At 34.3% G+C, this 26875-nt stretch overlaps 1 protein-coding gene across 2 annotated transcripts in view; it reads right to left on the bottom strand.

Moving 5' to 3' along the window:
• LOC132737592 (uncharacterized) overlaps positions 1 to 26875 on the bottom strand; it is a 126563-nt gene that overhangs the window by 61395 nt on the left and 38293 nt on the right. The window contains exons 8-11 of one of the 2 annotated variants that reach the window (XM_060724905.1): positions 23027 to 23203; positions 22512 to 22741; positions 12428 to 12531; positions 2074 to 2217 (exon numbers count right to left, since the gene is read on the bottom strand). In XM_060724905.1, the coding sequence (XP_060580888.1) occupies positions 2074 to 2217; positions 12428 to 12531; positions 22512 to 22741; positions 23027 to 23203 (655 nt within the window). The remainder of the gene's footprint in view (positions 1 to 2073; positions 2218 to 12427; positions 12532 to 22511; positions 22742 to 23026; positions 23204 to 26875) is intronic. The other variant, XM_060724906.1, reaches the window with a different exon arrangement.

Raw genomic sequence — 26875 nt, 5'->3', positions numbered from 1 at the left:
CTCACTAGAAGATGTTTCATGCTTAACATCTAAACTCTAGCTATTTGGGTTTTTTCAAAAAGATTTTTTAAGTTTTTTCTATACACATATAAGGAAAATCAATGACCCCCGGGCGAGTCCAATTTTGACCCCAGGGCTTTTATTTGAACGAACTTTGTAGACACTCACTAGAAGATGTTTCATGCTTAATATCTAAACTCTAGCTATTTAGGTTTTTTCAAATAAGATTTTTTAAGTTTTTGCTATACACATATAAAGAAAATCAATGACCCCCAGGGGCGGGGCCAATTTTGACCCCAGGGCTTTTATTTGAACAAACTTGGTAGACACCCATTAGAACATGTTTCATGCTAAATATCTAAGCTCTAGCTCTTTGAGTTCTTTAAAAGAAGATTTTTTAAGTTTTTACTATATATATAGGGTCAAAATCAATGACCCCCTGGGGCGGGGCCAATTTTAACCCCAGGGCTTTTATTTGAACAAACTTGGTAGACACTCATTAGAAGATGTTTCATGCTAAATATCTTAGCTCTAGCTCTTTGGGTTCTTTAAAAGAAGATTTTCAAAGTTTTTACTATATGCATATAGGGAAAATCAATGACCCCCTGGGGCGGGGCCTATTTTGACCCCAGGGCTTTTATTTGAACAAACTTGATAGACACTCACTAGAAAATGTTTCATGCCAAATATCTAAGCTCTAGCTCTTAGGATTTTTTAAAAGAAGATATTTAAAGTTTTTTCTTTTGGTTGCCATGGCAAACAGAGTTCTGCATGGAATTAAATTCTTTGAACAATTTTTAAAGGTGACCACCAAAGGAACATTCCTGTGAAGTTTGGATGAAATTGGCTTAGTGGTTTATGAGGAGATGTCATTTAAAGTAAAAGTTTACGGACGGACGACGGACGGACGACGGACGGACGCCGGACGAAAAGCGATCACAAAAGCTCACCCTGTCACTTTGTGACAGGTGAGCTAAAAAGGTAAGGCACGGACGCACGAACGCTTATCCAGTAAACTCTTATAACGCTTATAACGAACTCATTGGGACATCAAAGACCTGTTCCGTATATCCGGAGTTCCTTGTAAGCTTATAGCAAATTTGTTCCTTGTATGAGTTTTTATAGCGAACAGATTTACATATAACAAACTGATTGTTTACTATTGTCCTCCATTTTGAAAAGCATTTGATTAAGAAAAATAATTCATTTGGGTTCGTCATTAAGAATAAACAAGATTTCTATATTTCCTTCCTTTTATATTGAATATCTTCTATTATATATTAAGGTTGACCTTAACTTATGAAAAACATATATTCTTTTCATTTCAATCAAGCATACTTTGTACTTTTAAATCGATTTTACTCATGAAATAGCATGTTAATTATCACAATTATTTTCCTTGAGCAAAACTTTAAAAGAAAAGAAATAATGGAATAAAATGAATAGTCGTTTATCGACTCATGCTAAAAATATCCTAAATAGAAAGCTATTACAAAATGCTATACAAATTCATTTTTATAGCTGTATTGAAGTACATACAACAATAAACGGTACGTTTGACCAAGTTTTAATCCATGCCGATGAAAACAAAAGAAGAAAAGAAGGGATCTATTTACGGATAGCCAATATTTTGGAGTTCGTTATAAAACTGTAATTTTCTGTACTTGTTACTTAATTGGGACTAGAAAATGAGTTCCTTATAAACGATAATTCCTTATAACTGTGTTCGCTATAACCATATTTTTATATTTAATAAAGAAGGGCAAAATTTAGGCCCAAAATGTAATTGTTCCTTATAATCGGAAGTTCGCTATAACTGTGTTATCGATATGTGAAGTTTACTGTTTAGCACAGTATATGATTTAATCTTAATTTGATACCTCTTAACTATCTATACATATATATCATAACATAACATAACATAATAGACAGACAACAGACAGACAGACACACGCACGCACGCACGCACACACACACACACACACACACACACGCGCGCTTTTAAAAATCAGATATCATTTAACAGAACATAAGAAACATCAAGAATATGTCAGTTAATTTTATGCCACTTACTCTTATTTCTTTTAAATCTTTAAGAATAACGGCCGAGGTAACGCTGTCTTTTTTTTTGTTTCTTTCCAAACATCGTGCAGAAAGGCTTACCAACTTATCAACCTTTTCCTGGATTCCGTCTACATCAGTATGCCAGACATTTGTCTATAAACAGAAAATAGACTTAACCTTGTCCATGATTTTCAATGTGTAATAAAAGAAATATTATAGATCCTGTAACACAATTTTTCATGGTTTTATTTCATAAATAAGATGCTCAAATTAAGATTTGGCAATATTGTAAGTTCCAAAAAGCATTATTTATAAAGATATTACCGAATTTAACATTTCATGTAAATAAAGAGAGATAATTAAAAATTTATTTTCTATAAATTCTAAGTCAAATTTTCCAATAACAAATGAATGCATAAAATTTATTGATTAAATATAATGTGCACAAATATTTGCAGTACACATTTTGATTAAATATAATGTGCATCAATCTTTACAGTACACATTTTACATATTCTTTGATGTTTGAAAATTGCTTTATTTGCATAATTATATACATAAATAATTTTTTTCAAGTGTGGTATACACGCAGTAACAATATCAATCACAAAACATACAGGATCTTTAATGTGTGTCTCCTTCACGAACATGAAAATTATCTTTCTTTTAGTACTTAAGTTTAAGAGCAAGTTATAGTAATAGTCCTTCAAGATTGCATTTTACTTTGTTTTAAGTGTTCAATATCAATCCCTAGTAAAGTGTTTAGCAATTACGCATACATACTCAGTAATAAATCAAACACACCAAACGGCCACAAGGTGACTCCTTAATAGTATATCTTTCGACCTTTGCCCGGTGGATTAAACTATTCTCTTTACATACAGTTAATTCATAAACAAGGGCATCGCATGCGATGTTTAAGCTAGTCTGTTTAGGGCAAGGACAACCAATATCAATAACAATGTTTTAGAAAATGTAATAAGTTAAAAAGGGGCATAATTCTCAAAATTCAGCTTCAGACTTACACTTCTTGTCTTGCAACTGTGCCGTGCCATGAGAAACAAGTATTCCTAGATTCATGTTTATATCTTTTATACTGTTACACCTCTCTTATCTAATAATTATTTGTGGTAGCGTGGAGCAGACAGGAACAATGCCACTGACAGAATTTACAGTCTGGGTTCAAAAATGGGAAAATTTTAATTTAATTTGCAGTCAAACTCAAGTCTAGTTAACGTTTCAGCCACTTTTCTTTTTTGGTAACAGTGCCAAAAAAAATCAAGCGGAAAATAAAGATACCATGCACAACTACGCATGGTGACAAACAATCCTGAGAAGTTTCACTGAAATCCCCCAGCGGTTTTGGAGATGAAGCACGGACAAACTATTTTACTCAAAAATTTATCATTAAAGGGCCATAACTGTGCAAAAAAAGAAACGGAAACTAGAAATGTGTCCATAGGACACGGGTGCCCCCACCGCGCCACTGTTCTGTCAATCTTATGACTCTAGGTCAAATATTTTTTGAAAACTAAAAATCTTTTACTAAGTAAAAGGCAAAACTTAATATGCTGAGCAACCTTCCCGTAAGGTTTAATGACTCTATGTCAAATCCTTTTTGAGTTACATGCGACACAAGTTGAAAATTGCAAAATTTTTCTAAGTCAAGGGCAATAACTCTAAAAATACTAAATAAATCCAGACGAAAATACCCAGGTGCACAACTACACATGCTGATCAATATTCCTGTAAAGTTTCATGACTCTATGTCAAATCCTTTTTGAGTTACATGCGACACAAGTTGAAAATTGCAAAATTTTACTAAGTCAAGGGCAATAACTCTAAAAATACTATATAAATCCACACGAAAATACCCAGGTGCACAACTACACATGCTGACCAACATTCCTGTAAAGTTTCATGTCTCTAGGTCAAATACTTTTTGAGTTATATGCGACACAAGTTGAAAATTGCAAAATTTTACTAAGTCAAGGGCAATAACTCTAAAAATACTAAATAAATCCAGACGAAAATACCCAGGTGCACAACTACATATGCTGATCAACATTCCTGTAAAGTTTCATGACTCTAGGTCAAATACTTCTTGAGTTACATGCGACACAAGTTGAAAATTGCAAATTTTACTAAGTCAAGGGCAATTACTCTAAAAATACTAAAAGTATCCAGACGAAAATACCCAGGTGCACAACTACACATGCAGTCCAACATTCCTGTAAAGTTTCAAGACTCTAGGTCAAATACTTTATGAGTAACGTGCGATACAAAAGAGAACGGACGGACGGAAGGACGGACGGAAGGACGGATGGACGGACGGACAAGGGTAAATCTAAATGCCCGCCACTAAATTAGGGGGCACAAAAAATATTATGCACAACTAAGCTTAGTGACGAACAATCATGTGAAATTTATAGAAATCCCTAACCGGTTTAGAAATGACCATTAAGGGGCCATAACTGTGCCAAAAAATGCAAGCGGAATATCAAGATACTATGCACAACTAGGCATGTGACGAATAAGCCTGTGAAGTTTCACTGAAATCGCCCAGCAGTTTTGAGATGAAGCGCGGACAAGCTTATTTTACTCAACAAGGGCAACATTGTCGCAATATACGCCCGTCAAAGAAGCTTTTGACGAGATATGGGCATTATTGATATGCATATAGGAGATATGCTTTGTGCAATATCTGGAAAATATCTGGATATATTATCATCTGTAGTGATTTTTTAATCTGAATTTTCACCCCTATGTGTGACCTTGACCTTAGCTGCAGGGACCTAAATTTTGCATGCGAAACTCTGCCTCTCAATAGTGAACATTTGTGTCAAGTTATATTGAAATCCCTCTATGCATGTAGAAGTTTTGTTCCGGACAAGCTTTTTTCAATGACCTCTCAGTGTGACCTTGACCTTTTACTTAGAGACCCCGTTCCTGCACGGGACACTGCTTCTCATTGTGATGAACATTTCTATGAAATTTCATTACAATATCTCCGTATGTGTAGGAGATATGCTCTGGACAATATCTCTATATTTTATCATCTTTAGTGACCTTGACAATCATCTTTAGTGACCTTGTCAACCTAAATTACATGTTCACACCGTAGCCATGATAATGGACATTTGTGTTTCAATCCCTCAATAAATGATGACTAAATGGTCCCAATACACATGTTCATATTTTTATCTGAACGTTGATTCCTATGTGTGACCTTGACCTTGGCCGCAGGGACCTAAATTTTGCATATGACATTCCGCCTCAGAATAGTTAACATTTGTGCCAAGTTTTGCTCCGGACAAGCATTTTTCTATGACCTCTAAGTGTGACCTTGACCTTTGACCTAGAGGCCTGTTCATGCGTGCTTCTCACTGTGGAAAACATTTCTATGAAGTTTCATTAAAATCCCTCGATAGATAAAGGAGATATATTCTGGACTAAATCTTGGACGCTGTCCACCCAGCCGGAAGGCTGCCCGCCCGGCCGAAATTCCACCAACCCTCTAGGGGGAAACTATAATACGACCCATTTTAAAAGGGTGTATAATAATTGACCATAAAGGGGCCATAACTGTGCCAAAAAATCAAGCGGAATAGCATGATACTATGCACAACTAGGCAGTATGACAAGCAATCCTGAGAAGCTTCACCGAGATCCGCCAGCGGTTTTGGAGATGATGCGCGGAAAAGATTATCGGACCGACGGACAGACAGTGCGATCACTATATGCCGCGGCATAATAAATAAATGAATAAATAAATAATAATAACAAATTCTGGCAACCTCTGAATTCTGGAAGTCAAAGAGGTCGTCCCCCATTTTAAGGTATAAATGGTCGAAAGCAGACAAAAGCTATTAATCTAACAATATGTATCAATGATACTTTACCAAGTCTGGTATAGAGACAATGGATCTACGCCGACAGACAGCAGGACACGAAATGGAGTGAGGAAACGCTTACAACTCAAGAAAACACACGAATCTTAAATTCCGTGATGAAATTAGGAGGACACGCAAGGGAAATTGGGAACGATGGGAACAAATATATCCGATAACAGGGCGTCAACAAACAATAATTTCATTCTTAAGGTAGTACACCCCTAATGGGCACTATAAGGATTTGTAAATTTGACAACATAGGACAGTTATATGCCTTAAATGTCACCTGTATGCAAAATTTAAACAAAATTTACCGTGTGGTTTTTGAGTTATGGACATTTTTATGAACTAAAACTTTGCCATTAGAAGGGATTTTTTCAGAAATGAGGAAACTCTAAATAATCTATAATATCATCATTATGAAAAATGTTTTCCTTTTGCTCATTGTTAAGAAATAAATAATGGCCTTTAGGTAACAAATTAAACAAGCAAAATGATTGTTTTTAAACGAAATGTTTTAAATATGTATAAAAATGTAACCTTACCCCACCCACTTTTAACACTAATTTGACCATTTCCGTATGTAAAAAGCTTTATTTAAAATATCCCTAAAATTTTCCAAAATGAGGGGCTATTGTCAAAGTTTGCCTAAATTCTCTTTAATGTATATTGGTTGGTCTTGCAAAATATAAAATACTTTTACCGTTTAGTTTTTATTTTATTAAACTTTGAAAATATCTGGTATCATATTTGCTATTAAATTTGGCATTATTTAGTAAATAAATACCTATAATAATTATATAATTAAAATAAAACACTTTTTTCTTCCATAGATTAATAAAAATAAAAAATGTGAAAAAGAAAAAAAAGAAAGAAAAAAAAATTGCCCCTTCTGGGGTTTGAACCCACGCCCTCTCAGTTTCAATACACTTTACAGTGATTTTAGCCTATTTGAATACTCTTCAAAGTGGAGACAGTGCATTAGGGGTGTACTACCTTAAAATAACTATTTGTTTGAATGTGAAATGAAGTAAAGTGGAGGAATCTTATCGCGCATTCGTGAACTACATACACAAATGATTTATGCTAACGAAACATGCGACCACGGACAGCAAATTCATAAATATTAAATGTTAAATACAAAAAATATAAATAAAACGTTTGAAATCGGTCTATTCAAAGTTAAAAAAGGGGCGTAACTCTAAAATATTGCTTTCAGGATAATGTTCCTTGTTTTAAAAATGCGCCTTGTCATTACAAAAAAGTATTCCAAAATTCATGTTGATAACTTCCATTTACTGAAATCACTCTAAAATTCTAAATTAAAACGGGCATTACTCTCAATATACTGTGAAGATATCAGAATAATGCACTTAATCTATATGTGGACTTTTAAGTTTAAAAATGTTTATGTCTTAAATAGTTTTGAAATTATTTTAAAAGGCAGATTTGACAATCTAAGTAAAATAGGGACATAACTGCAAAACATAGCTAACAACTGCCTCTTGTCATGATAAGCAAGTATTCCAAGTTTCATATTGATACCTTTACACCGTAGGTATCGCGCTTTCCAGAAACAGTATAGAATTTTGAAGATGAGGATTATTTGTGGGGAGGACAGGTAGGTGATTTTTATTCCGGTTTATTATTCACAATACAAGTAGTTTAGTTTCTTAAGAATAAAACACGTTTTAAAAAATAAACAATCTTACAGTATAGAGCGAAGTAGGTTTCGCAGAGTTCGGTATAGACCAAGCGACTTTGATCCACTTTTGTTACAGTTTATACCCAAGTTTCGGTTACATTTTAGATACTTGCCAAATTTCAGATATGATTCGTGTATCTATTATTTTATTGAAAAATCAAGAGTTCTCATTAAATATATTCTTGAAGGGGTGTATTACATTTGTTAATTAACAGAAAAATAACGTTTTGCTATTCTTAACTTAGAATACCTATGTTTAAATTGAGACTTTTGCAGAATGAGTAATGTCCTATGTACTAAGAACTGTTTCCACAGCAATAACAATAACTGTTATTAAATTGTATGGAGGGAAAGGAAGGTATTGCTTGATTCCATTACATATTATATGGCATATTAGTTATTGTTTGTAGACAAAAGTCATAAAGAAAGCAAAACAAGGCAAAATTGATAATGTTGCAAGCTGAATTTGATTGATCCTGTTCATGGACGGTAGTGGTAACTCTTTTTGCACCGGATTAAGCAGAATTCAACATTTAACATAAACATCCGCAGATGCGCTGATTTGGCGGTTATCATTGAAATTCAATGTGACATGTGATTGCCATTCCATGAAAAGCGACATATGATCCCCAAAGCAAAAACAAATGCGTGTGCTCTAAAGAAAGAAACGAAATAAAATGGAATTTTGAAAGGGGAATAGGAGGTTTGAGCTGTCAAAAGACAAAATTAAAAAGCAGGCAATATATCCTAAGGTGATTTAACTGTATTCAAGTGAGGAATACTGGAACCTTGAAACTTATTTCAGACTAGAACTCCGCGAGTCGGATTCGTCGCCTTGTGAACAGTATAACTGCCACTTATGCATTTCCTTCTTAAATATAGTTTATTTATAAACACCGATCTTACAATGTACATGCACCTTAAATTTAAGTGGCATTTGTACTGATTGTAACAATGTTACATCAGGATTTATGAAACTGGTATATTATCAAAAATAAAAATACCATGGGAAAGTTTTACACTGACAGATCAAATGGAGGACTCTGTGATGGATTCTTGAGGACTGCACATCAGGTCAATGAAAAAAGCTTAGCTATCAATTTTGGAGTCAATCAAACTTATAGTGTCCAAGTTATGCTCTGGACAAGCCTATTAAGTAATAAGAAAACTAACAAAGGGCAATAACTCAAACATCAAAAAGTGCACAGTAAAAGTTATAGTGCACTGCACTTCATCTCAATGGAATCTATCCAAGTCAATAGCTTTTTAGTGTAGGAGAATTGACCCGAACAAAATTTAAGTATTATTATAAACAAAGGGCAATAACTCTTGATTCAAAACATAGCTTTTATAGTTCAGGTAAAATGGCCGGGATAAAAAAGTAAGAAAATATACAAAAAGCAATAACTCAAAAATCATGGAGTACCGGCTTTTGTGCACTGCGCTTCATCTCATTGAGATCACTCATCCTATGAAGTTTCATATCAAAAGCTTTTAAAGTTTAGGGGAAATGGCCCGGACAAAATATAAATAAAGTATGAAAATTAACAAAGAGCAATAACTAAAAAAATAAGAAGTGCAGAGTAACGGTTCTTGTGCACTGCACTTTCTCTTTAATAAGATCTATCATTCTATGATGTTTTATTAAGTCCATAGTTTTTAAAAAAAATATGAAAAGTGGCCCGGACAAAAATAAATTACGAAAATAAACGATGGGCAATAACTCAAAAATTAAGAAGTGCAGAGTACCAGTTATTGTGCACTGCACTTCTTCTTAATGAGATCTATCATCCTATGAAGTTTCAACTCCATCGCTTTTACAGTTTCATGGTCCGTGCACAATTAAAGTATGAACATTAACAAAGGGCAATAACTCATATTAATAAAAGGCAATAACTCAAAAATTAAGAAGTGCAGAGTAACAACTATTATGCACTGCACTTCGGGTTATTGAAAGGAGCATGCAAACCAACGGAGTCAATCCGACTTATAGTGAATGAGTTATGCTCCGGATTAACCTTAGTGTTTGTTACTTTAGCTTTTGTTGTGCAGCAGAAAAACAGAGAAATTCTTCTACAAAAAAAAAGAAAAAGAAAAAAAGAGTAAATATGCATGTCATTTATTTTTGAAATTGTTATTATTATCTAAAAAGGACCATATTTTCAAAAGAATGTGTGAAATATCAAATAATTAAGTTACAAATATTGAATGTTTTAATAACAGATGTCAAATTAATAATTATGTAACCGGAAGATATTTGTTACTGAATTTTCCTAGTATCTATTTGTTAACGTCAGGATAACCTGTGCGTATTTTATATATTATTTGTGGTAATCCACTGAAAAAGTGACATTAAATTATAAAACTACATTGTGTTAGTGATTTAATCCAACATCCAGTAGGACTCCAATTAGAGCATAATACTTTTCTTGGATTTTAAGTTTCGTCGTCATTTAGGTCATGTGACAACATTCCAACTTAACTGTAGAACAAAGACCCAAGATACCCCTTAATGAATTATTTCAGACAGCATCGGATACTTGATTAGAACCGCCAACCTTACGTAAACTAGATTCCTCACATACAAACAATCCAACGCCATGACGGGATTCACGGCTCCACTTCAAAATTGTGGTGTACGGTTAAACGAGCGAACGGCATTTCCAAGATGGAGCGGAAGGCCGATTTAAACAGCCAATTGTAAGTATTGTTTATGTTTCTGCCTTGTTATTCATTTAAGCCGTATTTTTCCGAAAAAAAATGAAGTTCCGTGTAGGATTGTTTTAGGCTTCCGCCTTGCGCCCAACAACATACCTTTCGCTCCATCTCTTTCCCTTTGGCTCCACTACTTTCGGAAAAAAATCAATGTACAAATTTAAGAAATCCACCAAGTTTCTTTTGTACAAAAGACTAGCTCTTGTTACTGGTTGATATTTTTCTTAAACACTTTTTCAAGAAATCCGAAGTGGAGAGCGTTTTCACTGTTGAAGTTTTATATTTAACAAATAGTCGTTCACTTCGTCAGAGGGAAAAGTTCTCCCGGGCTTAATATAATTTTCGTTTTGTAACAGTTTAGACCATTGAGAGCCTAAAACAATCTCTACACCGATTTTTGATATAATACAACTTAAATGAATTACAAGACAAAAATAAAACATAAACAAAAATTACAATAAGCCATCTCGGAAATGCCGCTCGCTCGTTTTACCGTACACAAATATATTGAAGTGGAGCGACAGTTTGCCGGGCGTTGGAGTTTAACCACAGCGGTAAAGAACAAGAGCTGTCACCCAAGTGACGAATGCCCCCGAAAAGGTTTCTTAAGCATGCAGGTATTATGAAAAGAAAACTAATTGCTGAATATTGTTCTTTGTATTATTGTACCTGTAATCTCTAATTATGTTCAAAATATAAGTGTGACCTTGACCTTTGAAGAAGGGACGTGGTTTCTGGACGCGACAAAATGTTGTTATGAGATAGACATTTGTGTCAAGTTATTTCAAAATCCCTCAATGCATGACAAATACAGTCTAGACATAAAGACATTTTAACATTTGACCTTTAAGAAAGACCTTGACCTTGGGGGAGCAACCCAATTATTGCTGTCTGCACATCGTCTCATTATGGTGATCACTTGTGCCAAGTTATTTCAAAACATTTTCAGCAGTTTAAAAGTTATGGAGCAGACACGAAAGTGTTACAGACGGACAGACAGACGGATGGATTGACAGGGACGGACTGACAGACGCCTTTCCGCTATGATGAAGGGCATTAATAAATTACTTTAATTAAATAATGACAAAATAATCTTCACTTCAACAAATAAGCATTCGAAATGACGCCAGGGTCATTATTTGAACAAAGAAAGTGAATGCTTTCTTCACCATGCTACACAGCGAAACCTCTTTGGTTCAGGAGAAGAAAATTTTAGACATTGCCTTAAATAAATCTATATTTCTGAATTTTGTATCCCAGAGAGTTACTGAGCAGATGTAAATGGGCACACATGTGCACGACAGACGAACGAATAACCATAAGACAAATAAGGTAACCAGTTGAGATTGATTAAAAATCTAGTATCATTCATACATTTTACCTATTATTTTGTCTAAACTTTTACCGAAATCTGGGTTTATAAACTGTAACAAAATCGAATCAAAGCCGCTTGGTCTATAATGTAACCCTGTGAAATTCAACTCGCTCTATGCTGCCGGATCCAGTTCCTTACAAGCAAAGAACAAAAACATCTTTAAGTAACTAAACTACTTGTAGTATGGACCGAAATAAAAATCACTCACATATAACCTTCCATCTTACAAATTGTATACTGTAGCCGGAAAGCGCGAAACTGCAACACGGTGCATTGTTTGTGAAATGTACGGTGTTCCGTTTGTACAATCTTGATTTTTATTTCGTCCCTTCCCGCGATACACTATGGTAAGATAGTGAAAACGCGATGGTACGATGACACGATGATGAAAACACGATGGTACGATAGTGAAAACAAGGTATTTCGATGGTGAAATCGCGATGGTACAATGGTTAAAACACGATGGCGCGATGATGAAAACACCGCGTTTTCACCATCGTACCATCGTGCATCGCGGGTAAAAAAACCCCAAAAAATCACAATTGTCCAAACGGAACACCATAGAAATGTGTAACATTTTTTTGCATGACGATAACAAAGACGATAACTACGACGCCGTAGCGGTCAAAATAGTTCCACTTTTTATTCAAAACAGACCTTAAAAGAAACTCTAACCTGCAATGACATTTTAATGGTACCTTCACCATGACTTCTGAGTTCATCAGGCTCACCATTTGTCTTAATGTATGGTAGTTTTCCTGTGAGAATTTCGCGTATAACTGCAATATAGATAACGTCCTATTTAAATGAAGTATAGAAAATACAAATACTCTGTGTGAAACAAAGACAATTAAACGTTTAAATTCACCAGATGGTCATATATATGATATATCACCAAAATCTAAACCCCATGAAAAACTCGGCTCATATTGCACCTGATAGTCTATCCTATTTCGTGCCGTATGTATCTTTTGAACCGATGGAAGACAATTAAAGTTCTTGGCAGAATTGTTAACCATAATAAGGAAAGCGAAGGTTTGACCATCATCAGGTCAACGTCAAGGTCACAATAACTTTTTCTCAAAATTCTTATATATTTTTATAAAACAAAAGGAAATATTTCAGTGTATGAATTTATTAATATATTTCCTGCCTTAATTTCGCAAATTATATAGTGGGTATTAAAGTTTTTGCCATACAGGATTAATTTTCATTGAGTGGCATAAAAAACAATTTCATGAGAGGCAGTTGCGACAAGTAAAATATGACAATTTTCATACAACAATATAAAAATAAATCCTGTTTTTACAAAAAAAACTTGAATTTTCTGTCTCTTTTAAACATTTTTTCCTTTTTTGACATAACGTTTTGAAAGACTTTTTCTTAAATTTTGTATATTAACTAAATTTAGGCAAGACAACAGTATTATGGAAAATATGTTTTACTGCTGTGAAAAATAATTTTTACAGTGAAAATACTGAATGTGAAATGTGCATAATTTTATATCATCAATATTTGTTTTATATATTATTATAATTATAAATAACTTATCATGATTTTATTTATCAAACTTGATATTTTTCGACTTTTTCAATTAACATTATAATTATTGAAGAGATTTTTGGTGAATATGATTTAATCATTTTTTTTATAAACCAATATTGATAAGTGATTTTGGTTGATGGGCTGATAAAAAGTTACTATTTTGTTATATCCTTCTTAAATGATTAATTATAAGACTTTGTTTATTTCTTACATTAGGTTTGAAACGTTAGGCTATTTTCTGTGGCTCTGAAAATTTGTTCATTTGACATAGGCTTTGTGCAAACAGTAATGAGCCGACAAACTGTTTAAGTAGAACTGCGGATGAAACTTTGTAGGATAATACGGAAAGGTAAAACAAGAGCCGGTTAAACCGGGTGATGCTCCCCGAATAGGTTTTGAACACAGGAAGGTATACCTCTTGTAGTGTCAGAGTTATGTCACAGACAAAGTTCAAAGTGTAAAAACAACCCAAATGTTGTGCACGACACATTGTCTCAATATGGTGATCATTTCTGTGAAATAGTTGTAAAATCAGACTTCAAATAAGGAAGTAATTGGCTAGACACGATTCTGCTGCAAGGTCATGCTGTGACCTTGACCTTCAAGGTAGCGCCCCAAATGTTGCATGTGACACGTCGATTCAATATGGTGATCATCTCTGTGAAATAGTTGTTAAATCCGACTTCAAGGAACGAAGTCACGGGCCGAACACGATTTTGCTGCAAGGTCATGCTGTGACCTTGACTTCAAGAAAGCGACCAAAATGTTGGGCGCGACACGTCATCTCAATATTTTGATCATTTCTGTGAAATAGTTTTAAAATCTGACTTCAAATAACGAAGTTATGGGCCGGACAAGATTTTGCTGCAAGGTCATGCTGTGACCTAGACCTTTAAAGTAGCGACCCAAATGTTGCGCGCGACACGTTGTCTTAATATGGTGATCATTTCTGTGAACAGTTTTAAAATCCGACTTCAAATAACGAAGTTATGGGCCGGACAAGATTTTGCTGCAAGGTCATGCTGTGACCTTGACCTTCAAAGTAGCGACCCAAATGTTGCGTGCTACACGAAGTCTCAATATGGTGATCATTTCTGTGAAATAGTTTTAAAATCTGACTTCAAATAACGAAGTTATGGGCTGGACAGGATTTTGCTGCAAGGTCATGCTGTGACCTTGACCTTCAAGGTAGCGACCCAAATGTTCGGCGCGACACGTCGTCTCAATATGGTGATCATTTCTGTGAAATAGTTTTAAAATCCGACTTCAAATAACGAAGTTATGGGCCGGACACGATTTTGCTGCAAGGTCATGCTGTGACCTTGACCTTCAAGGTAGCTACCCAAATGTTGCGCGCGACACGTCGTCTCAATATGGTGATCATTTCTGTGAAATTAGTTTAAAATCCGACTTCAAATAAAGAAGTTATGGGCCGGACACGAATTGGGACGTACGTACGGACGGACGGACGGACTGACGGACGGACTGACGGACGGACGGACAGACGGACAACCCGACGGCTGTATGCTCCCCCGAAATTTTTCGGGGAGCATAACAAGAGCCACTGCCAAGCGGGGGTGATGGTCAACTTTTCTTATTTCTAAAGTCACGCACATCAGAGGAAGACTATTATAGTAAAGAGCGCTCCAACAAACGATATTTTTTTTAACAAATAATATTCCAATTTCATATGTAACATTGGCAGTCAAGCCCATTCAAAGGTAAACTTCAGTTTAGTAATAAATGAGAACGTCCAGCCTCAAGCATCCCTTTCTTCGGCATGAAGACGCCTGCTTATTCGAAAGTAAGCCGTACCCAATGCTAGCTTACCATGCACAAGCAAAGTTTAATTATAACGATTCTGTACATGTAGGTACATGCCGATGGCGCACGTTTGTATGGGTATTACTTTTCCCGTTGATATCAAGCCAGGTACAGGTTTATTATCAATATCTACTGGACAAAACAGCAAAGCAGATAGGCCCAATCGCAACATTTCGGACCTTTCCGTCATTCTTCTGATAAGGACCTCGAACATAATAGAAAGAATACACAGAAATTTCAGTCTCACCTTCGCTCAGAACTAAACATGTAATCAAATAGTAATTTCATGCTAGGAGTTGATGACTAAATTACACCAATATATCGAGTAAAAGACTACTTAAATTAAGTATATTTACGTAATATATTAAGTAATAATATATATAAGTAAACAATACATTATTTATATACTTATGATTATGGTTGTATCATTGTTCTGATGAAATTATTGAGTAAACAAGATAACTCTTTTAATAAAACAACTTTACTTTCAGGGTGGAAAAGTGATATTGTATGAAACAGTGCAAAATTACTTTGAACAATTGATAACCAATTTTGCAAAATGTGATTCTAAATAGAATAATTGAAACTGGAACTTAATACCACAAAGAATAATAAATGACAAATTAGATTAAGACTAACATGTAAAACTGCTAAAGTTGACATGAGTTAACTTAAAAATTAAGTTTTGTTCCTTAATGTAAAATGGTAAGTTACAAAAGATTATAAAGTAAAATAAGATGAAAATTTTATAGCGATATCTACATTTATGAAATAAATTCAAGTTTATTTACATCCAACTTACTAGTTTGAGTATTTCTCTATTGAAAAGTTATATGAATATTACTTTTAATGGGAAAAACAACAAGTAGTTATGCAGCTGAAAAATACCAGTTCAGGCTAATAGGAGGCTCACAGGTCCACGAGTCGGGCTATTCAATATTTAATTATTATTATTATTATTATTATTATTATTATATTCTTATATAATACAACAGACACTTTACAGTAAATGAGTCTCAGTGCAAAACAATCACCTTTTTGTTATATAAACAATGATAATATCCCATGCACATGAAACATCAGGTTCAACAGCGTGTCCAAAAATTTATTGAAATGTGCTTTCCCAAAGTTCGGGTCCAATTCAACAAAATTGAAAAAAACAACAACAATTTTTAACACAATTCAATAAAAAAAAAATGAGCATGTATGTAAGGTACAGGAACAAATGTAATCTTTCTTTAGACCTAATTTTATTTCCTGGAGAAAATTCTTCACACTGACCTACAAAAATCCGTGCAGAAAGATGAATAGTAAGATGCAATGGGTGTCCAAATTTTAAAGCTGAAAGTTATTAACACAAACAGAAGATGAATTTATTTTTACCTAGCTAACAAGATTGCATATTTAAACACTAAATAGTACCAGAAAAAGATTCTTTCCTATACAATTGAACTTGCAACTCAAAGTGCAGAAGTGTCTAGTGTGGTCTTATTTTAGCATGTCAAATGAGAGACAGTGTGCAAATATGTTTACTATTCAGATACAAAACACATAACCTCAGATGATTTCTTCAAGATTTCTGAAAAGCAAACACGTCATGACATTAAGACTTTGTCATCTATTTCTTTTAGAAAAAATGCATAACATGTACACATGTTTGGAAGACATCCAAACATGAGTTGTTTCCCTTTCATTATTAAACTATAATTTGAAGAAATGCCATGGCCTGGGGAATTTTAGCATTAGCGACCCGTAACAGGGGCCAATAAAATTCTTGTGAGCAAACGTAATTAAAGACTACTCAAGAATGCTACAAAGTTTAATGGTCATCCATCAATTAGTTCAGTAGGAGAAGCTGTTAGGTTTTTCTAATTTTAGCTCAAGAGGCCCCTACAAGGGGCCAATCAAATTAATTTGAACAAATTTGATAATAGACTATCTAAGAATGCCACAGACAAAGTTTGGTGATTATCCATTAATTTGTTCAGTACAAAATGTTTTAAGGTTTTTTCTATTATTAGCTATAGCGGCCAAAAAAAGGGGCCCATCAAGTTAATGTGAGCAAACAAAAGAGGCTACCTAAGAATACTACAGACAAAGTTTGTTGATATTACATCCATTGGTTCAGTAAAAGAAGAAGAAGTTTTTTTCTTTCTATTTTTAGGTTTAGCGGAGCCTTAAAAGGGTCCAATAAAATTAATACAAGCAAGTTTGATAAAAGGTTACCAAAGAATGCTACAGACAAAGGTTGGATATCATCCATCAATTAGTTCTTCATAAGGAGACGTTTAAAGGTTTTTCTGTTTTTAGCGTTAGCAGCCCCTAAAAACTTGATAACATACTATCTAAGAATGCTACAGACAAAGTTTGATGATTATCCATCAACTAGTTCAGTTAGGTTTTTCTATTTTTAGCTACCGGTATAGCGGCCCCTAAAAGAGCCCAATCAAATAAATATGAACAAAAGGCTACCTAAGAATGGTACAGACAAAGTTTGGTGATCATCCATCCATTAGTTCATTAAAAGAAGACGATTAAAGTCCCCTTTTAGCTTTAGCGGCCCTGAAAAGGTCCAATCAAACTAGAACTGCCACTTTCATGGCGTGAATACCCCCGCATACCACTTTGGCAGAATCAACAGTGGCCATACACTGACAACCTCCCTGCCAAATCTGAGGTTACTAAGCAAGTGCATTGCTAAGTTATGTATTCTACATGCTTCAAATGTGAAAATGTCAAAATCAATACATTGCTGACATGACATTCTTTGGCAATTAAGAAGAAAAGCTTTTTTTTGTCAAGGTCCCTGTGACCTTGACCTTTGACCCAGTGACCTCAAAATCAATAGGGGTCACCTTTATAATCATGAAAATCAACATTTCCATTGCAAATATGAAGATTGAGGGTCAAAGGAATCTTAAGTTAATGGTGGACAAACTTTTTGAAGTCAAAGTCCTATGACCTTGACTTCAATCCAGTGACCTCCAAAATCAAAAGGGGGTCATCTCACTTAATCATGATATCAACATCCCATGCAAAATATCGAAGACTGTGGGTCAAAGGAATCTAAAGTTATTGGGCAGACAAACTTTTTGAAGTCAAAAGCTCGCCTGATGACCTTGACCTTTGACCTGGTGACCTCAAATATCAATAGGGGTCATCTACTAATCAAGATCCAACATCCATGCCAAATATAAAGACTGTGGGTCAAATGAATCTTAAGTTATAGGGCCGGACAAGCTTTTTTTGAACGTGAAGGCCCCTGTGACCTTAGACCTTTCGACCTGAGTGACCTCAAAGTCACATAGGGGTCATCTACTAATCATGACATAACCTCCATGCCAAATTTGAAGACTGTGGGTCAATAGGAATCTTAAGTTTTTGGGCGGGACAAGCTTTTTGAAGTCAAGGCCCCTGTGACCTTGACCTTTGACCTGGTGACCTCAAAATCATTGGGGGTCATCTACTAATCATGACTTACCTCCATGCCCAAATATGAAGACCTGTGGGTCAAAAAGAATCTTAAGTTATTGGGCGGACAAGCTTTTGAAAGTCAATGCCCCTGTGACCTCGACCTTTGACCTAGTGATCTGCAAAATCAATAGGGGTCATCTACTTATCATGACTAACCTCCATGCCAAATATCGACGACTGTAGGTCAAAAGGAATCTTAAGTTATTGGGCGGACAAGACCTTTTTTGAAGTCAAGGCCCCTGTGACCTTGACCTTTGACCTAGTGACCTCAAAATCAATAGGGGTCATCTACTAATCATGACTAACCTCCATGCCAAATATGAAGACTAAGGGTCAAAGGAATCTTAAGTTATTGGGCGGACAAGAAAAAAACCGACGGACGGCCGGACGGACGGACGGACAAGCTGATTCCAGTATATCCCCTTACAACTTTGTTGTGCGGGGGTATAATTAATATGAGCAGATTTCTTAACAGACTACCTAAGAATAGTTTACTAGACTTCAAAATAAGGAAAGGCAGAGTAAGGTTTTTTTAGCACTGAACTTTTACCCAATGAGAACTATCTACCTACAAAGTTCCTTGTTGATATCTCTTATGATTTTAGAGTTATGTTCCGGACAAAGTTCAAAGTGTAAAAATAAATAAAGGGCAATAATTCAACTAGAACTCCGCGAGTCGGATGTGTCGCCTTGTGAACAATATAGTTTAGGAGAAATGGCCAGGACAAAAATGAAATTTGAAAATCAACAAAAGGCAATAACTCAAGTACCAGTTTTTGAGCACTGTACTTCTTCTTAATGAGATCAATCATCCTATGAAGTTTCATGTCCATAGCTTTTATACTTTAGGAGAAATGGCCTGGACAAAATTAAAGTATGAAAATTAACAAAGGGCAATAACTCAAACAATAAAAAATGCAGAGTACCAGTTCTTGTGCACTGCACTTCTCTTTAATGAGATCTATCTCCTAATGAAGTTTCCTATGTCCATAGTTTTTTATAACTTTAGGAGAAAATGAACCTGGACAAAATTAAAAGTATGAAAATTAACAAAGGGACAATAACTCAATAAATAAGAGGTGCAGAGAACCGGTTCTTTGTGCACTGCAACTTTGGGTCTTTATAAGAAGCATGCATACCAAGTTTAATTTGAAGTCAATCCGACTTATAATGACTGACTTATGCTCCGGACAAGTTTAAGGGGACGCCGACGTCGACACCAACAACAACGCCGACACCGACAACGACGCCGACAAAAGTAACCCCTATGTGTCGCCTTTTTCAAGGCGACACAAAAATTAGGCAAGGTAGAGTTCCAGTTCTTGTGCACTGCACACCTACTCAATGAGATCTATCTACCTACAAAGTTTCATGTTGATACCTCTTGTTGTTTCAAAGTTTTGTCCCGGACAAGAAAAGCGGACGGAGGGACAGACGGATGGACAAAGCAGCGACTATATGCTCACCCTTCGGGGGCATAGCAAAAAGTACTACATAACATGTATACACAACTATAGCCATAAATGTTTAAATGTTCCTTTGATGAAGTTTTATTGAATTACTCTGTAATAAGTCCAGATAGAGTTACGGTTTTTGAGCACTGCACTTCCTCTTATTGCGCTTGACCATTGTATGAAGTTGTTTGGAAATTCAAACATTTGTTTATTAGTTATGCACCAAACGAGGAAAAGGAACAAAGGGCAATAACTCTACAAATGCTTAGTATAGAGTTATGGTCATTGTTCAATGGACTTCCTTACATTGCGCATGACCATTGTATGATGTTGTATTGATTTCCAACAACTAGTTTTCAAGCTATACACTGGACAAGAAAAAGTAACAAGGGCAAAAACTATATAATTAGTCCAAATAACGTTATGGTTCTTGTGCATTGCACTTCATCTTGCTGTGCTTGGTCATTGTATAAAGGTGTATTGAATTCCAACCATTATTTTTCAAATAATGCACTGGACTAAAAAAAGTTACAAATGGCAATAACTTAGTAATTAGTCCAAATCGAGTTATGGTGCTTTAGTACTGCACTTCATTTCGCTGCGCTTGACCATTGTATAAAGTTGCATTGAATTCCAACCATTAATTTCAAGTGATGCACTGGACAATAAAAAGAAACAAAGGGCAATAACTCTAAAATGAGTCAATAAAGAGTTATGGTTCCTGTGCACTGCGTTTGCTCTTATTGTGCTTGACCATTGTATGAAGTAGCATTTAATTCCAACCATTATTTTTCAAGTTATGCACTGGACAATAAAAAGTAATGAAGGGCAATAACTCTGTGATTAGTCAAGATGATGTTTTGGCACTTTTTCTCAATGTGCTTGACCATTGTATGATGTATTATTGAATTCCAACTAGTGGTTTTCAAGTTATGCTCTAGGCAAGTAAAATGAAACAGAAAAGTAACAAAGGGCAATAAGTCTAAAATTATTTTAGATAGAGTTATAGTTTTTGTGCACTGTACTAACCCTTATTGTGCTTGACTATTGTATGAAGTTGTTTTGAATTGCAATCATTACTTTTCAAGTTATGCTCCGGACAAGGAAATGTATCAAAGGACAATAACTCTGTAATAAGTCAAGATGGAGTTATGATTCTTATGCATTGCACTTCCTCTCAATGTGCTTGACCATTGTATGAATTTGTATTGAATTCCAACTAGTGGTTGTCAAGTTATGCTCGGGACAAGAAAAAAAGCCATGAAAAGAAACAATAACTCTATAATTACTCTGGATATAGTTATGGTTCTTGTGCACTGCACTTCCTCCTACTGTGCTTGACCATTGTATGAAGTTGCTTTGAATTGCAATCAGTACTTTTCAAGTTATGCTCCGGACAATGAAAAGTATCAAACGGCAATTACTCTGTAATTAGTCAAGATAGAGTTAAAGTTATTTTGTACTGCACTTCATCTCAATGTGCTTGACCTTTGTTTGAAGTTGCATTGAATTCAAACCATTAGTCTTCTAGCTAAGCTCCGAAAAAGGAAAATGCAACTGACCGCCGCTGGACCAACCGACCAACACACAGACCAACCGACAACCAGGTGACTCCTACATACCCCCCCCTCTCCAAAAAAAATAATAAACAAACAACTTCCTTTCAGGGGTATAATAAATGCATCTAGAAAATGCTATGTTATATATCCAAAGAAGTAAATATGATACTTTTCCTGGATCTGAAGCTATACTTTGTATGTACAACTTTAATCTGCCTCACTGTTCTGATAAATTGCAAGACTCTCACTCTTCGTACACATGTATGAGGGTTAAAAAACAATCTTTGTCTAAAGCAAAATTGACAAAAATGTTGTTTGACCTAAATAGTTTTACCTACTATTCTTCTTAACGTATAAATCAAATAAATGTATGATAATGTTTGTGTCTATTGAACAGAACATGTATATATCAACATCTTGTAATGTTCAATGATTTAAGCTGGCCAATGTCTATTTAAAGTCACTTTAAAACGATGTTAACATGACAGGGTTTAGTCTTGGCTTAAGTAGATACTGATTCTGTTACTTGAGACTAGTTCAACATCGAAAGCCTTTGTAGATGTCGTACCACAATATAACGTGGTTACATGGATAATATCTTGTAAATGGGTTTTAAGTTTGGTAAGTTCTTATTCACACGCAAAACTCGCTTTCAAGTCATGCAAAAAATTTTTAAGTGAAAGATATTCAATTTTCCACAGCCCCAACCTACAAATTTATTAAGACCAACACGACGGGTTTGCAAAAATAGAAATTTTTATCACATAAAATTCGCAACAGCACATTTTCAATGCTTTGTAAAAACATAACACTTAAACCTTGCAAAATTGAAACTATTTATAAATAAAAAAAGAACGTTTGGTAATATTTAGACAGAAAAATATTTAAAAAGAAGGGACCTACCAACACCAAAATTGTAGTAATCTTCACGAACTGTTAGTTCTGAATATCGTTTTGTTGGGAAATAACCTGGAGTTCCAAATTGTTTAGACTGAGTAAGTGACACCTTTGTCTGGCCTTCATTCATTTCACGTGCAAGACCAAAGTCGATCAATCTTGCATTTAAGTGTTTATCCAATACAATATTTGAGGACGTGATATCCATATGCAGGACAGTTCCCCTGTCTTCTTTACTAAAACCAAAATAAAAAAATGTTTAATTCTAGAAATATAGGATACATAGTTTTTTCTCAATGGATGTACTATTCTAGATTACTTTATTGTTAATAATGACATACCCCGGTATAAATTTATAAAATTTTCTTGTAAAGACCCACAAGGCCTAGAGCATAGATATTTTGCATAAGGTATCGTCAGGTAGACCTTTACCAAGATTGTTCAAACCATAGCCCCGGGGCAAAAACCGTCCCCGCCCCGGAGGTCATTAACATATTATGATAAGCATAGGAAAAACTTACCTGTAGTCTTTCACAGGTGTATGTAGATAATGTATAGCCGAAGCAACTTGGAAAAGTATTTCAATACGACGCCTGTGTTTCAGTTTTATTTTTTCCCTGTCTTTCTCCTCTTCGTCATAGTCTATACATGAGCGCAAACTTCCGTTTTTAAGATATGGTGACAGGAAATAGTATTCGCTGAAAAAATAAAAATAATTCAAACAAAATCTGTTTGTGGTGGGAAATGACAAATGTAAAGGAAAATCATGACAAAATATTACATTCATGTTTGATGATATTGCATAATGTGGATGATATAAAGGAACAACTATTTAAGTTTTAGACAACTTCATCCATGAAGAAAACATGAATAAAAGTGCGAAGAAAAAAATGTTTTTAAAATATATTCATAAACTTAATATTTAAGGTATATGGATCTTGCATCTTCATTTCATTGTGCTATATTGACAGTATGTAAAAATAATGAAACAATTTTTTCAAAGGTAAAATGTTTCGATACTTTTAGGCCGGGATGCACTGGTCTACCATAAAATTTTAACATAACAATCTTCACACATACCAAATCTCACTCATTGGATAATTATGGAGGGCATTCGTTTCCAAACTTCCAGACATGTATGTTCCTTTTAAAATTACTTTTGAAAATGCGAGCTTGTATGCCTACCATTTTTATTGTATCCGTGCATATCACATAATGTGCCTCTTAATTTAAGGTTCCCGCCTTTATATAACAAGTTTACATATAGATCTTAACAACTTACTGAAACAAATTTACAAGTTTGTATCTACCATTGCATACAATACATATGCAAGATTGCACACTTATAGATAGCTATCTGTACCCGAGATATACAAATGAAATGTTAAACTAGAATACAGAAAATAGAGTTTAAGAAAACGTATTTACTACAAGAGTACGTTTACATAGTAACATGCTTAATATGACAAAAGACATTCACAAAGTTAAACGAAGTCATGCATGACGCCCCGCCCCTCTTTGAGTAAGTAAGTAAGTAAGTAAGTAAGTAAGTACGTAAGTACGTAAGTAAGTAAGTAAGTAAGTAAAGTCTTTATTTACAGAGGCTACACATTTAGTTACCCAATCTTCCATGTGGGTCTCAAAACATAAATATACATAAAATATCCATAAATTAATTTACATCATGGTTATACAGTGAAATTTTCAAATAACATACATGAAAACACAGTACTTACGGACTTCTATTACGGAAATAAACGGACAGGTATAAAACCCGGTGCCTCTCCTCTATTTCTTCAAGGAAACCTTTTTTTAATTAAAATGAGATTGTGATACAATAAACATTATGTGCTGATTGTTTCATTTCTATGGCAAGTGATTGGGCGTGGCTTATTTTCAACGTAGTAAAATGCTTTGCCTTAACTTTATAGAGTGCGTTAACTGGAGTGCGGGTATAAGTATTATTTGTATTAGTACCCAACACTCCGGTTACTACTCTGCCTGTTTGATGCTTAAAAATGATGTAGCTAAAAATTAAAATGAACTTCATTTCTAATACAACAAAAACTATTTATTTCTAAATTCTGATATTGCTTCTTCCACAATATGCATTCTAGATTCACAATTATAAAATCCAGAATGAGTTGTATGTCAGTTGTCCCAATTTAATTCTATTTTAAATACCAGAATCGAAAGAATTTGTTTTAAGACTATTCTTCTTTTGCTTTAAGCCACTGGCCTCCAGATGGTAAAATGATAAAATAAACGGTCAATATTGATCTTGTAAGGTTAAGGTGTAAATCCATTATTACTGAAATCTTAATTCAAGAATGAATATTGAAAAAAGCGTCAAAATATTGTGATTTTCCTTGGCATAGTCTACTACATTAATAACGCATTAGCCAAAAATAATAGGAGAAGATAATTTATTTATTATGGACACGTGTCACAACAGTGGTTCATAAAATGTCGGTATCCGGTATGCCCGGGGTCGTATATCATTTTTTGTTGCACATATCATATTTCAGTAAAAGTTTAAATTAATAAATTGGTCATCATAAACATAATATAACTAGAGCTATCACTAAAGGTGATTAATACCCCCACCAGCAACTTTTAAAAAAAGTAATCTGAAGAAAAATTGAACTCAACCTATAATAAATGTATGAACAAAGAATTATCTCAATTAATTGCAATGCCAACCAGGATCTTCAAATAAGCTTGCTATAAACCAAGTTTGATTAAAATATTTCACTTTCTGTTGCAGGAAAAGCAAACTGTTTGTTTTCAGAGCAATCATGTTAATATATGAACATTTTGATGTGTCATTTCAATTTTTTCAACTAAAAAGGTTTTTGAAGATGGATTTTGAAATATTAGTAAGACGGTAGTTTTCCTATTATCTTCTTGAGGCAAGCTGCTTTAAAGCAAAATGGTTGCAGGATCAAATAAAGAAATTAGAAACAGAAAATTTCAATTTTATTATAAATTCTTTTGCAACATTTATTTTATTTATTTTCTAAATAAAATGATCCTCTTTTTATGCAATATATCTCAAAAATATAAATATGTATCAAAAATAATGTATATGCATAGAAAAAGACAATGTACTGCAAACATTTAGAATATAGAAGGAAAACACTTTCTTCCACAACGTGTCTTGCTACAACCTAGATCGTTTTTTTTTTGTTTTTTTTTTGTTAGTTCCTGGTCAAAAGGGTGTTTCATTCTTATTTATCTGTATTTCTGCAAATGCTGGGACATTCTTATCTAGGAAATGCTTTTCGTGCTCTCTAACATCGCACAAATGTCTCATCTCCTTATTGATTTCTTATTTTCAAAATAACTTATTTTCAAAAGAAAACGAATAAGCCGGAACGACGACGCCTTTTTTCCATATGCTATCAGCTCATCTTTGTTGTCGCCAGGTTTCAAATATAAATGTATCTATAGTCAAAAGAATTCGTAACTTATTCTTGAAAGGACCTAAATACAGAATTCCTTCTGAGATTGATTTTAATGCTTGTCGTGGTCAGATTGCTGAATCTATAGAGGATTTTTCGGTCAAATGGTGTCGCCGTGAAAATGCGGATAGTAATGCTCTAGTTACATGGAAACGTAACATCTTTAAGATTATTGATTCACGTATTAATTTTTATCGTGGAAATGAACATCTTTTGCCACCTAGACCAAGACTTACTTTAAGACATCTGAAAAAAGATATTCTAGCTTTTCATTCAAAATTTGTTTTGGTGCCAGCGGACAAGGCGGCTAATAATATTACAATTGTATGACGAATCCATTACATTAACGTTTTGCATAAGGAACTAAATAGTACTAATGCGTATTCTAAAACCTCTGCCTCCGAAAAAGACATTGTCAACAATAATTTACTAATATTTCCAATCTTAAAGTCCAAATTAATGAAAAAGAACTCAAACTTCCTATTATGTATTGGATTCCTAAATTACATAAAAAACCTTACAAAGCCAGATTCATTGCTAATTCTACATCTTGCACAACAAGTAAACTTTCTATTTTATTGACGTCTTGTTTGACTGCCATTAAAACACATGTAATTAGATATTGTGATAAAATCTATGAAAACACAGGCAAACATCTCTTTTGGTCAATTAAAAATTCTGGTGAAATCTTGGATAAATTCAAGATTAAGAACTTTCAAGCTTCAACTGTCAGTACATACGATTTTTCTACACTTTATATAACTTTGCCACATAAATTCCCTAATTCAGAAAACTTTTGCACGGGAAAAAGTTACCTTTCTAGCATGTAATTCTAACAAAGCTTTTTTTACTAACGGTATTGTTAAACATTATACTATGTGGACCTGTGACGAAGTTTGTAGAGCA

Source organism: Ruditapes philippinarum, unplaced genomic scaffold, assembly GCF_026571515.1.
Source record: "Ruditapes philippinarum isolate M1 unplaced genomic scaffold, ASM2657151v2 ctg3159_1_1_1_1, whole genome shotgun sequence".
NCBI lineage: Eukaryota > Metazoa > Mollusca > Bivalvia > Venerida > Veneridae > Ruditapes > Ruditapes philippinarum.
The sequence above is the reverse complement of the archived record's forward strand: the minus strand, read 5'-3'. Positions and strand labels throughout refer to the sequence as shown.